At 41.7% G+C, this 14,397-nt stretch overlaps 2 protein-coding genes across 2 annotated transcripts in view; both read left to right on the top strand.

Annotated features, from left to right (window-relative positions):
* Window positions 1–14,397, top strand: part of LOC134340805 (G protein-activated inward rectifier potassium channel 3-like) — a 170,784-nt gene that overhangs the window by 110,159 nt on the left and 46,228 nt on the right. The gene's annotated exons all lie outside the window — the stretch shown is intronic.
* gig2o (grass carp reovirus (GCRV)-induced gene 2o) lies at window positions 9,478–13,034 on the top strand. Its single transcript, XM_063038341.1, has 2 exons — window positions 9,478–9,501; window positions 11,886–13,034. The coding sequence occupies exons 1-2, from the start codon at window positions 9,493–9,495 to the stop codon at window positions 12,408–12,410; spliced, it is 534 nt and encodes a 177-aa protein (XP_062894411.1). The 5' UTR covers window positions 9,478–9,492; the 3' UTR covers window positions 12,411–13,034.

The following is a 14,397-nucleotide window of genomic DNA, read 5'->3' as shown; positions in this document are numbered from 1 at the left end:
GCAAACTTGCCAACCCATCTTTCTACCCCCACATCCAGATCGTTAATAAAAATCATCAAAAGTAGAGGTCCCAGAACCAATCCTTGTGGGACACCACTAATCACAACCCTCCAATCCGAATGTACTCCCTCCACCACCACCCTCTGCCTTCTGCAGGCAAGCCAATTCTGAATCCACCTGGCCAAACTTCCCTGGATCCCATGCCTTCTGACTTTCTGAATAAGCCTACCGTGTGGAATCTTGTCAAATGTCTTACTAAAATCCATGTAGATCACATCCACTGCACTACCCTCATCTATATGCCTGGTCACCTCCTCAAAGAACTCTATCAGGCTTGTTAGACACGATCTGCCCTTCACAAAGCCATGCTGACTGTCCCTGATCAGACAATGATTCTCTAAATGCCCATAGATCCTATCTCTAAGGATCTTTTCCAACAGCTTTCCCACCACAGACGCAAGTTTCACTGGTCTATAATTACCCGGACTATCCCTTCGGGCTTGAGGCTAGGCAGGCTCCTCCTGGGCAGGGCACGGTTCTCCTGGGCAGGGCGCAGATCACCACCCAGTGGAGGCATATGACAGGAAAGGACAGAATCAACCGCAGGTAACGGCAAGACGGCCTGGCTTACCCGACGGAGGCAAGGGACAGGAAGGGATAGAACCGACCGCAGGTAACGGCAAGACGGCCTGGCTTACCCGATGGAGGCATGGGACAGGAAGGTACAGAACCACCCACAGGTAATGGTAAGACGGCCTGGCTTACCTGACGGAGGCAAGGGACAGGAAGGGACAGAACCGACCACAGGTAACAGCAAGACGGCCTGGCTTACCTGGGCGGAGGCAAGGGACAGGAAGGGAGCTAGGTACAGGGTGGCTCCAGGACAAGACTGCAGGCGAGACAAGGCAAGAGTTACCAGCAAGACAAGGCAAGGCTTCAGGCAACGCAAGGTGAGACGAGAACTTCAGGTGAGGCGAGATTACCAGCAAGACAAGGCAGGGCTTCAGGCGAGGAAACAGAAGGCAGAGGAAGGGATACAAGGAGTAAGGACAAGAACAATCCAGCAGCCATGCCCTGGTCTCTGAAGGTATTTATGCAGCCAGCCCCAATGAGCATCAGCTGCCTCAATTAGAGCTCAACAAGAACAGAAACAGGGTAGACTGGTAAACCTGGAGCAAGGGTCGAAGGACCGGACCGTGAAACGGAATATGGACTTCATGGACCGGACCATGACACTCCCTTTAGAATGCTGAGGACCCGATCCAAGACATCCCTGACCTTGGCACCTAGGAGGCAACATACTGTCCGGGTGTCTATCACGTCCACAGAATCTCATGTTTACTCCTCTAGGTATGGAATCCCTTATCACTACTGCAGTCCTCTCCTCCTACCCTTTCCTTCTGAGCCACAGCATCAGACTTAGTGAGATAATATCACGTCAAAGATGGTTGTTTCCTATGCTGCTGCACTCATAATTTTGTGAAAAATTTTATTCAAAATAACGTTTAAATAATGTTATTTTCATATGCACAAATTAATTCATATGCATAAATTCCCTTGGCTTCTGCAAAAGGAAGTTGAAGCATAAGTCTTGATGAAGTAAACTCAGAGTGCAATTCATTAGGACGATTTTCTTAATAATCATTTCTATTTTCTGTATGTACAGTATATCTTTTTAAAGATATATTACTCGTTGTAGTGAATTGTTTTAACTCTCGCAACTTATCATTGTGTCTGCTGTCTCCTTTTCCCCTTCTAGTGCTACAAGCCTATGCCGCCTAATCACATCCCATGTGACATATCAACCTACTTGCCTTTGGAATGTGGGAGGAAACCGGAGCAGCCAGGGAGAACATAAAGCCAACAGTAGAATTGAACCTGGCTCACTGGCACTGTAATAACATAACACTAGTCACTACACTACCATGCTGCCCCTGTCCTCCTTCTTAGGCAATCCCTCGAGATCGAGGATAACTTGATTCCACTCCGTTTTGTGAGTTCTGGGGTGAGTTGGAGGCTAGTTTGTGAATTTGTGAGCTCTCCAGTGCTTATGAAGGACTTCTGTGTGCTCACAAGGTTCATACCACCATCGAAAAATCTCCTTCTCCACTTTGCACATTTGACGTATCTTGATGTATGTGAATTGTCAGTAAATTGTATACAGGGGCACTCAGTCCCTCTGAACACCCACGGAGTTCACTCTCTTGGCATTTGAAAAAATAGTCCATTTTTCTATTCTATTCTATTGGTTTTTCTATTGACTTACAGCTTGGAGTAGGCCTTTCCGGCCTTTCAAGCCATGGCACCCAGCAATCCCCAAATTTAACACTAGCCTAATCACGGGACAATTTACAATGACCAATTAACCTACCAATTGGTACATCTTTGGACTGTGGGAGGAAACTGGAGTACCCGGAGGAAACCCACACGGTCACCAAGGAGAACGTAGAAACTCCTTACAGGCAGATTTGTATCATCAACAAACGTAGATTTTTATACACTGTACCTTCATCTATTTTATTAACATATCTACTGTGATTAATTGGTATCCTGGGACCAACCTCTGTGGCACCTCTACTAGGATCATCCTCCAGACCTAAATATGACCCTTTTACTCCTGTCCTGTTTTCCATCCGTTAACCTGTCCTCAGTCTATAACAGTATATTGCTCCAAATCCAACCAGCTTTAAGCAACAAACAATCTGCTGGAGGAACTCCGTGGGTCGAGCAGCATCTGTGGAGGAAGGGAACTGTTAACATTTTGGTTCAAAACTCTGCATCTGGACTTTGTCCCCAGATGCTTTCATTTTCATGAATCAATTATTTGTTTATAATAATAATGTAATTATTAATATAATATAATATTATATTTAATTAACATAATGTGGACCTAGAGAGCTATGCTGGCTGGAGTCAGGGCTTTATGCTTTGGCTCTTGGTAGGGTCACCCATGCCAAACAGGTCAAAGAGTAGAGGCCAGACTAAGAGTGGTTCACCGGTCCTCCAGTTTCAGGGGGTTCAGCTCAGGGCTAACATCCCTGACTGGTCAAAATATAATTGTTACAGAAACAGAAATGAGGAATCCTTCTATATCTGCGTGTGGCAGTACAGACAGAGATAAAGGATCGTTATTGCTGCCCTAAACGCCAGTGGCATAACGGGCAGTAATTTAAACTGTCACTAGAGAATTGGTATGAAGCAAGCTAATGGTGCTATAGGCTGGTGAGACTCCTGGTCTGGATGGGTGGCGTCCAACAATACGATCCACAAGAGATTCTTCAGGTGCTGGAAATCCACAGTAACACACACAAAATGCTCCCATGGTCCACTATCCTCTCCTATCAGATTCCTTCTTTTTTAGCCCTTTACCTCCACATCACCTCCCAGCTTCTCACTCCATCTCCTCTCCCCCATCCACCCACCTTTACCCTCACCTGGCTTCACCTATCATCTGCCAGCTTGTACTACTTCCCCTACCCCATCTTCTGATTCTGGCATCTTCCCCCTTCCTTTCTAGTCTTGAGGAAGTGTCGTGGCCTGAAGCATCAACTATTTATTCCTCTCCATAGATGCCTGACATGCTAAGTTCCTCCAGCATTTAGTATGTGTATTACTCTAGGATATTTGTTTACTTATTTGATTTTATTCAGAGATACAGCATGGAAGAGGCCTTCTGACTCAGTGAGTTGCACCACCCAGCAACCCACCTATTTATCCCTAACCTAAACACGGGCAATTTACAATATGACCCATTAACCTAATCCTTTGGCTCTAGAGAAGTGCAGAGGATTGGTGAACTGCCAGTGATACTTTGGTTCAAGGAGGAAGAAAAGCTAAAGAGAGCCGTGTGTGATTGTGGAGCAGTGGAAATGGTAATTGGGCATCTCTATCTAGTGAGACAGGTCATTGTGAACTGAGTGTAAGGAGGGAACGTAAGTGTGAAATCTGTGTGGTAAAAGTTGTGTGAATATAATCGCAAACATGAGAAAATCTGCAGAAACTGGAACCTGCCACCTTGCATTTCTTCCTCCTCTCTGCCTTCTTAGTCTGACTCTTTCCCCCTTCCTTTCCAGTCCTGGTGAAGAGTCTTAGCCCAAAACATCTACTGTGTACTCTTTTCCATAGGTGATGCCCGGCCTGCTGAGTTCCTTCAGCAATTTGTGTGTGTTGTGAGAAGTGAACTGAGTAGTAGAGGGAGGTGAGTTCGTATAAACTTATGATAGTGAGAGGTCTACTGGTGTGAAATGTGAATGATGGTGAGTGTAACCTTATCATTATTGGATCTTCATGCTTTTGCGATCCAAAAGTTCTTTGCAAGTCAAGAATGAGGCAAAAAAGTTGTTGCTTACAGCTGTTTCATTGAGTGTTACAAAAGCAAAAAAAAACTCGTGACAGTAGTGTAACACTATTACAGTGCTGGAGTCCGGGGTTCATTTCCAGCTGCTGCCTGTAAGGTGTTTGTATGTTCTCCCCGTAACTGAGTGTGTTTCCTCCGGGTGTTCTGATTCCACTCCACATTCCAAAAATGTACAGATTAGTAGTCACATGGGTGTAATTGGTCAGTGTGAGCTTGTTACCATGCTTTATCTCTAGATTAAAAAAAATAAAAAGTAACAAGAAAGACGCAGTGAAAAAACATGATCTCTCAATCTACCTTGTTGTGACCCTTTCACTTTATTTGTCTACCCGCACTTTCTTGTAGTGCGAAACTCTACATTGTTTTCTTTTCACTACTTCATTGTAATTATGTCTGGATAGTATGCAAACAAAAACTTTACACTATATCTTTATAATAAGTCAAAATCAATAAAAGAGCCTACATAATGCAGAGAGTTGCTGCTGCAGCCAGTCTAGCCTGCTCTACCCTTCAGTAAGTTCAGGCGATCCTTTATCTTCATTAAACATTTAAATGCAATGAGCTAGAAAAGCTATGTTGCTGCAAAAGAGATTCAAGATTATTCATTGTCTTTCTTCCGTAGTAGGATTTGATACATCATAAGGTACACAATATGAATAAAAAACCAATAATTATAAATATAAAAGCAATCCTATAAGACACAATGTGCAAGTAACTGTTGAGTGTGGTCATGTATATATTGATCTGGTATTTCTTCTTATGAACAAGCAGATGGATTGGCCATGGGATTGCCCTTGTTGCCAGCTATTGCTAATTTCTACATGAGGGACTTTGAGGAGAGGGATGAGTTCATCACCCTTACACCCCAAATGCTTTTTCAGATACGACAATGACACCTTCGTAGTGTAGCCCCATGGACTCTAGGCACTCCAACAGTTTCACAACTATCTGAAGCATACATCCAAACATTCAGTTCATGATGGAGATGGAGACAAATATTTCTGGACATTCTAATACGACGGAAATCGGACGGTAGCCTCGAGCATGGCATCAATCGGAAACTCACTCACATGGACTTGTACAATAACAGCCACCGTCACGCCTTCCAACGTAGAGCGGTTCTTTCTACTTTGATTAACTGTGCGAAAACTATTTTGCACTCAGTGTCACGGTCACGACTGTTAATTCCCCATATTCTTCTAACTCCCTTTGATTGCGACACCTGATTCTCATCTAGACCTGCAGCATAAATACCCCGGCTTTGCATCCACTCATCGCCAGATCGTTGTTTCAGCCAGTGTGGTAATTCACGTTCCTGGCACTTAGAATTGTGTATTCTAAGTTTTACTTCAGTACCGAAGTAAAAAGAGAAATAATGTATGAGATCATGAAAAGGCAACGTAACTTCATTGGACATGTGATTAGGAAAGAGGAGTTAGAATGCACGGTAATTATGGGAAAGATTGAGGGGAAGAAAGCAAGAGGAGGACAAAGACAAATGATGATGGAGACAGCAGCCAGAGAACTGGAAATGAATACCAATGAATTGATCCACTTGTCCCGAAACAGGAGTGTGTGGGCCATGGCAGTCAAAGCTCAAACTGGGCACGGCACCTGATGATAATGATGATGACCGAGGCTCATCTGTGTAACTCTGTCTCTCCGTGTCAAGATAAGTACTGCCTGCCTTTTGCCTTTCCATTGGCCGTTCAGCTCAGCAACGCTCCTTGTCAAGATAAGTATTGCCTGTTGCTTGCCTTTCCATTTGCCCTTTAGCTCCAGCAACGCTCCGTGTCAAGATAAGTTTTGCCTGCCGCCCGTCTCCTGTTTGCTGTCCAGCTCCAGCTACGCCCTGTGTCAAGATAATTTTTGCCTGCCTCCTGCTTTTCTGTTCACGCTCCTGTTTGCCGTTCCGCTCCAGCCACGCTCACGCCCTCGTCTGCATCCTAACTCTATCTCTGTGCCAGTGTCCTGCGTTTGGGTTTGCCCATTCCTTGCAACACCCAGAGAGTCTCCATGAGGAAATAAGACGATTACACATGCTGTTCCTACAGAAGGGCTACAAGACAAAGAAAATCAATCGGGTCCTTAAAAGGGCTGAGAGAAAAACCAGGAAACTTAACAATGAGGAGGAACCCATTGCTATTGCCTGTCTTCCCTATACTTCTACAGGTTCTGGAAGGATCGCCAGGATCCTGAAGAAACAGCGGATTAATACCTTCTGCAAACCTATAAGGAAGCAGCGTATATCAGCCAGATGGGACGCACGGTGGAAACCTGCATCAAGGAGCACAGCAGTGGAATTGTTTGGGTTACCTGGAGAAACCGATGGTTGCTTAACATTGCATTCACAATGGCCATAGGAATGACTTCAATAGCACTAAACTACTGTGCTGCACCAATGGCTTTTGGGACCGTCGGGTAAAGGAAGCCATTGAAATAAAACTAGAGGAAAAAAATTTTAACAAAGGCGAAGGTCTCAGTATAAGTAAGAACTGGAATTCGATTGTAAGCAAGGTGGGAGAGCAGAAACCTAATTGGATGAGGACTAACCAATTAGGATGAATGGACTATAAGGGTATAAATACCACCGGACTAGACATGACTAGATATCATCCCTGATGAAGATGGCAGAGTCTGTCATTGAAACTTAGGTTATAATCAATACCTGTACTGGGCTAAGTGATAATAAAACTGATTGTGAGATGATTGGAGACATTGCAAGCATGAATTTGTGTGGTCATGCATTGTGTATACTTCATGCATTCAGCCAGAACCTCTCAATGCTTATGTCTATGATACAGAGCAAGGAATATTCAATAAAGGATCTGGGTGTCATAGAACTGTTGACTTATACAGCAGAGAAATAGGCCAGTCAGCCTACTGTATCCATGCCAACCATCATGTACCCATTCATACTGCTCCCAATGATTTAACCTTGCTTGAAGCATAGCCCCCTATGCCTTGTTGATTCAAGTGTCCAGATTCTTCTTAAATGTTAAGAACCTGCCTCCACCACCTTCTGGGGCATTATGTTCTATCTCAGGCATTGTGTTCCAGAGGTTTTATAGATCTCTGCAGTGCTTTGAGACCCAGGCATTGACCTGCCGTTTTATGTCAAAGTTTTATGTTTCTTAGTTTTTAGTTCTATTTGAAGAAACGTTCTCTGGATGCTTTGTAAAATTCAAGTATTACTTCACTGCCACAGAGAGCTTCTCAGATTGAATGTAGGGCTTCAGAACATTTGAGGAAATGTCATCAGGATTAGCAGGAGTCCCAAAGTCACTGAGTTATGCAGAGTTGGGCTCTTTGGCTCACCAGGTCCATACCAATTCTGACCTTTAAAGCAACAACGAACATTGTGTTTAAACTTGAAACCTGAAGTTGTAAAATGGTGTTTTACAGATGTCTTGCAATGAAGTTGAGCAACATCTGGTCTTTATTCTAAAATTTTTAAGGTTTCATTTCAATTTCCCTGAAGTTGTTTTATTTCAGGAAAAATGAAACTGAAACCTTAAAAAGTTTAGAATAAAGACCAGATGCTGCTCAACTTCATTGCAAGACATCTGTAAAACACCCTTCAATGCAACTGTGACTCCAATTCAGAAAATACTTTCTTGAAAGTGCCTGAATTCTTGAAGGTATTGTATTAAAGTGCAATGAAAAACCATTGTGCAGATCGATTTATGAATTACAAATAATTTCAAATCACACATTTATACAGGTACATGGATAGGAAAGGTTAGAGAGATATGGACAAATAGGGCCTCTCGAAGTTCAACCCTACATCCCCGTCATGAGAGGTGGAATTCGTAAGGCCATCCAACAGGGCTCTGGTGAGGGTGTATAGGCCAATCCCCTGATAGTGGATACAATGGATTACCGAAATATTGATGAACTCCAACCATACCATCAACTTTGGAAGATGGAGACAAGAGGCCAACAATGTCAGTGCTCCACTGGGAGCTAAGGGCCCAAGGAGGAGAAATAGGCAAATAGGAATAGCTTAGATAGCTACTTGATTGGCATGGATCAGTTGCTATTTAACTTTGTGATTCTATTCTCTTATCTGTCATGAATAAGTTATGACTAATATGGATATATTTTTAAAATTCTAATTTCAGTTGTATCAATCACAGGGTTGGTCTTGTTTTGAGATGTTTAAACTTAAAATCTGAAGTTGTCAAGCTACTTCAGTAGAAGTGAAAGTGAAACCAAAAAAAGTTCAAACTAAAACCCCGATGTTGCTCAGGCTTACTGCAGAGTTACTTCCTGAGCGGAGAGGTGAGTTTCAAAATGATTTCTTACCATTCATTTGTGTCTATAATCCAAACAACACGTAGTGATGGAATCAGTGAGAAGAGGGGAACGTTTCTATACATTGAACTGTTGTCATTGGACTGAAGCAGACATTCTAGAAGGGAATTGAACATTTATTTGAAATGAATGAAATGTAGGACTATGAACAAGCTGTGTGGGACTATTTGCATTACTGTCAAGATTATGCACTTGGGAAGGGCTATTGCTGGTTAAATTCCCTCTAGATCATGTTGATATTGTAGTGCTATTGGTTTAATTTAATGGTTTAAACCCACTTTGCATATTAGATAGTGTTCACTCTTCTTCACAAGGATTGTAGCAATTACAGCAACATAAGGGTTAAAGTGGTGTGCTAATCGAACAGAGCACAGACATTTTGTATGGCTTTCTCTGTGTGAAAGCTCGCTAAGACAACAGTAAAGATGATAAGCTGATAAGGTGTTTAATGTCATTTCCAGTACACAAGTGTAACGGTGAACAAAATAACTGTTACTCCGGATCTGATGCAGCATATAAAAACACACTAAGAAAAAGAACACAATACTTAAAAAAACACAGTAAATATAAATACATAAGATAGAGTGTATATATAGATTGATATATCCATAAAGTGACACTAGGTACAGGGATGTCTGTACATAGGTGGCTGACAGGAAATGATAAAGTCGTGATGGTGGAGGTTGTAGACAAGTAGGCTAGTGGGTGGAAGTGTTGATCAGCCTTACTGCTTGGGGGAAGTAACTGTTTTTGAGTCTGGTGGTCCTAGCGTGGATGCTCTGTAGCCTCCTTCCTGATGGGAGTGGGACAAACAGTCCATGAGCAGGGTGAGTGGGATCCTTCATGATGTTACTGGTCCTTTTCCGGCACCTTTCTGTATCTAGGTTTTTGACGGTGGGTTGGCTAGTGTCAGTGATGCGTTGGGCAGTTTTGACTACCCATTGTGGAGCCTTGCTGTCTGCCACAGTGCAGTTTCTGTACCATGCAGTTCACTCTTCTTCACAAGGATTGTAGAAATTACAGCAACATAAGGGTTAGAGTGTAGTGCTCACCAAACAGAGCACAGCCACTTTGTACGTCTTCCTCTGTGTGAAAGCTCACTAAGACAACAGTAAAGATGATAAGCTGACAGAGATAGTGTACAGACGTGGTGCAGTCACCCAGGCTGAACATGGCCCTTGAAAGCCCAACTCACATACAGCCTTTTTGCTCAAGCCTGGGAACCAAGGTCACCGAGCATACCAAGACAAGATAAAGATGTAAACGAGGGTTTCTAGAGAAACACTGACTATTGGACAGTTATTTTACTAATTCTCAAGTAATACTGGCCCTTAATACATTGATTTAATTGGTTAACACCTGAAATATGTATTACGATTGGTACTTAAATATGCAAATAATGGGATTCAGAAGTGCACCAAGTTTCTATTGGATCAATATTGCCATATAACTGGTCAATTTCTGTACAGAAATGACACTTCTCTGTTCAAACTTCAGAACAGTGTCATGACAAGGGCACAATAAAATAAAGTATGATTGAGGAATGAGTGCAATTTATCAGACGGAGTAGAAGCATAAAAACAAAAGCAAAATATTTCTCTTGGGGATATCATCTTTAAATCTGTTATGCCATTTCTCTGGAGATATGGAACTGCCTTAAGAAAATTGAAGTCTTCATTTACCAGCTTCTCTTAATAAGTTGCTCAGAATGGCAGGCAAATAGATCTGCACGTTTGTAAATGTGCTTCCTGTTATTGCAAGCTGACAAGAATTGAATTTGGATTTCCTTTACAACATCTATTGTTAAATATTTCCTCTCTTTAATAATTTTAATCGTAGAAAAAAGGTGAGTATAAATCAAGTTTTGCCTTGATCAAGGGGAACCTGATGTAATCAAAGATAATAAGGTAGACTTCAATATTGCTAGTACAGAAAATACAAGAAACACTCAACTTGTGAATAATTTTAGTGTAATTACTTCCTGGACTTGAAGTTTTGAACTCACTCAGTGAAACAACTTTTTACAGAGTTCATTTACTCATTGAGGATTATGCTGAAACTCTGTGTTCTCAGGAAAAAATGAGAACAACGTCCTGCCCACCAAAGCCATGGCAGGGTGTTTTCACACCCTCTGCACCATGTTGATTGATTAGCAATTGAAACTGTTACAGGACAAAGCCAGGATATGCTTTCCCTATCCTCTTCCATGGAAGATCATTTCTTAGAATTCTTTATAATTTCCACCTCCGTTTTCGATATAGTATCAGCCTTTCCTCTGTCTGTGCACACTTGGACCTCAGGCCCAATAACTCAATCATTAATTTCAATTTTTACATTATGTATCCAGAGTGGGGAGTTCTGATGTAAGACATTAACCTATTAAGTTAATTCAGCTTTTCCCACTCCACGGGTGTCATCTGACCTGTTGAATACTTTCAGTATTTTATGCTGCTTTTATGACTGCTTGGTATGACTAGTTATTGAATCTTGTACAATATTTAAGGCATTTGCCTTTAAAAGGGATAGAAACATTGATGAAATGTACCAAGTTTGAACTATTGGCAAATGAATTATATGGCTGGAGTGTCAAGGTTAATTCATTGTATTGAAAGATAAGCAAATTTTGCGTCCATTATTCCAGAAGTAACTTCACTTCTGTTATCACAAAGTTACACTAGTTTTTCAAACACTCTTTACTTAGGAAAAGGACACGGAAGGCTCTATCTCACTGTTATCAGACTTTTGACAGGACTTCTTGAGTGATCTTGCACTCTATTGCACTGCACTGCACTGCATTTTCTCCGTAGCCTTTACATTTTATTCTACATTGTCACTGTTCTACCTCAATGCACTTTGCAACAATTTGATCTGTTTGAAGAGTGTGCAAGACCAGATTTTCACTGTTTCTTGGTACATGTGACAATAATAAACCAATACTAATGTTTTAAAAACTACAGCACAAAGTACAAGTTAAAGGATATATTAATTTCCTTTGCATATTTGTCAGGGCAATATCATGGCGCATTGAATAGCTTTTCCATATTTAAGAAGCAGGTTGAGTAATTGTCTGGATGTTTTACCCAGCATTCATTTGACTAATTCACCAGCATGTTCAAGAACATGAGGGATAGATAATCAGATTTCACGTAACGATTAGGACAGAATTAAGATATCTCTTTTCACATTTGTTTTCTTTTATTCTTGTCAAAAGGCACGTTTCGAACTTCAACTCACTGCCATGGCATATAATTCCGATTTTACCTGGGCTGAAGAGGATGGACCTAATTTTTATCCACCATGTCTCGAAAGCCACAGGGCACCAGAGGATGGAAGGCAATATGTCATGTACCATGGAACCAGTGCTAAAAATGCAAGATTAATCTTAAAAAATGGCTTCTGTCAATCCAACGATGGCATGTTCGGTCCTGGAGTATATGTTAGTAGGGACCTCAGGAAAGCCAGTGCATATCCAAAGACAATGCCCATAAGTCAAAGAGTTGTGCTTAAGTTGCTAGTCAATGTGGGAAAGGTAAAAAAAATACATTACCAGGGGCATCCACTCCAGAAAACATGGCATCAGCATGGCTATGACACTGCTTGGTGTCCTCCGGGCTGTGGGATGGTGCAAAGTGGTCTGGAGGAGGATTGTATCTGGGATCCCAGAAGAATAAAAGTTATTGATCAAATTCATCCTTCTTATGGCCAAGACCAATGGGAGTTCTTTGAATACTCCTGAACAATGGAGTAGCGTTAAGAAGGATGGGATGATAGTAAGCTTGGGGATGATGAGGATCGTGGGATCTCTACAAATCACAATCCATCTTAGCGTAAGAGGGGGAAGAAGCTTCTATTTTTTTAATGGCATTCATGTATGCGTCAGAGGGTAACATAAATTGATTACGTTGGTTAGGTAATTATGTATGCATCAGTGTGTAAACGAAATGGATTAAATCCTTGGTAACTCTGCTTTTTAAATCAGCCAATCCGCTGCATTTACATGTGAAAAATGGCTTTTTAGTGACAATTTAAGAGTCTGCTGAAATCTGGAAAACAGGTCATTAGATCATGAGTATTATCCGGAGTGGATTCAAACAAATCTAGCAAATAATTGTATCTACAGAGTCTCATGGAAAGATCAGGTGTACAAAATCTTATACTGCTCTTTGAAATAAAACTCTTGAAGCAATCTCTTTATATTGATAACTCTGTATAGCAACAACTTTCGGTGAACTGGAAAACCATTAATCTCTGTACTCTGTGTTTTACATTAAATGAATAAAACGGTTGGCCAATTTTCAGCTTTGTTCTGTTATATTTAAGGGATAAACTGGCTTCAGAGAAGCAAATGTATCACTATTTTGTAGGATTAAACAACATTCGACATTCTTCAGAACACTATGTGTATCTTTGTATTTCTACTCAGCACCTCACCACCCATAATGTAAGACATTGCTTCAGCTGTTACTACTTCGATAGCAAAATTCTGCAGGGTCTGTCTTTACTTACGTAGAACATAGAACATAGAATAGTACAGCACAGTACAGGCCCTTCGGCCCACAATGTTGTGTCGACCCTTAAACCCTGCCTCCCATATAACCCCCCAACTTAACAGACTTCTTGCTGCCTTGGTAAAGCATATAACACAATCTACTGTGGAAAGTCTCTCTTTGCCTCTTTCCCATCAGACAAAAGATACAAAAGCCTGAAAGCACGTCCCACCGGGCTCATGGACAGCTTCTATATATAACATACACTCAGTGGCCACTTTATTAAGTACAGGAGGTATTCATCTTGTTCAGTTTCTAGCCCTAACATTCCCCTGCTTTCCTACTAGCTATTCAATTCTTCTCCTTCCATACTATGCCCTGGACTCACCGTGCTAGTCGATTGTTATAAACCTGTCCTCCAATTGAATGTGTAGTAACCCTTTCCTGCAGGCTGGTCTTTACCTTGTGAATCTTTGGTAGGTAAAGATTTAGAGAGAAAACAAGCAAAACAAGGCAACAAGTAAAGAGCATCCATAGTGAGTACAGAATTAACTGAACCTACAGGAACAAGGTCAGACTGCCAGACAGTAAAGGCATTTTTGTGGCCCATACTATAAGAAAACCTAAGTATCATCTGTGAGATGAAGAAGGCAGAGGAAAAGGTATTTTGGGTTTGCTGAGGTTTAACCATCTCCTTTTATCTCTAAATCCCCGTGGTGCAGCTCCCCATGAAGATTTGTAAGTCAACAATCATGGTTCCACCACTTGGATTTGTCCCCATCAGCCTTTGAAAGTAGTAAATATCTGAATTATCAAACCCATTCACCAATTCTGCCAACACTCAGATTTTTCCCCATCAAAGTGTGAGTAGAACATTACACAGAGTGATATTTCCCAACAACTGGGATATGCCCCATCTAGTCCATGATGAACTATTTAAACTGCCTGGCCCCATCGACTTGGACCATAGCCCTCAATAACCCTTCCATCCATGTACCGATCCAAATTTCTTTTAAATGTTGAAATCAAACCCACATTCACCACTTCTGCTGGCAGCTCATTCCACACTCTCACCACCCTATGAATGAAGAAGTTTCCCCTCATGTTCCCTCCTTAAACATCTCACCTTTCATCCTTAACCCATGACGCTTAGTTCTAGTCCCACCCAACCTCAATGGAAAAGCCTGCTTGCATTTACCCTTTCTATACCCCTCAGTTTGTATACCTCCGTCAAAT

This window comes from Mobula hypostoma, chromosome X2 (genome assembly GCF_963921235.1).
Source record: "Mobula hypostoma chromosome X2, sMobHyp1.1, whole genome shotgun sequence".
NCBI lineage: Eukaryota > Metazoa > Chordata > Chondrichthyes > Myliobatiformes > Myliobatidae > Mobula > Mobula hypostoma.
The sequence above is the reverse complement of the archived record's forward strand: the minus strand, read 5'-3'. Positions and strand labels throughout refer to the sequence as shown.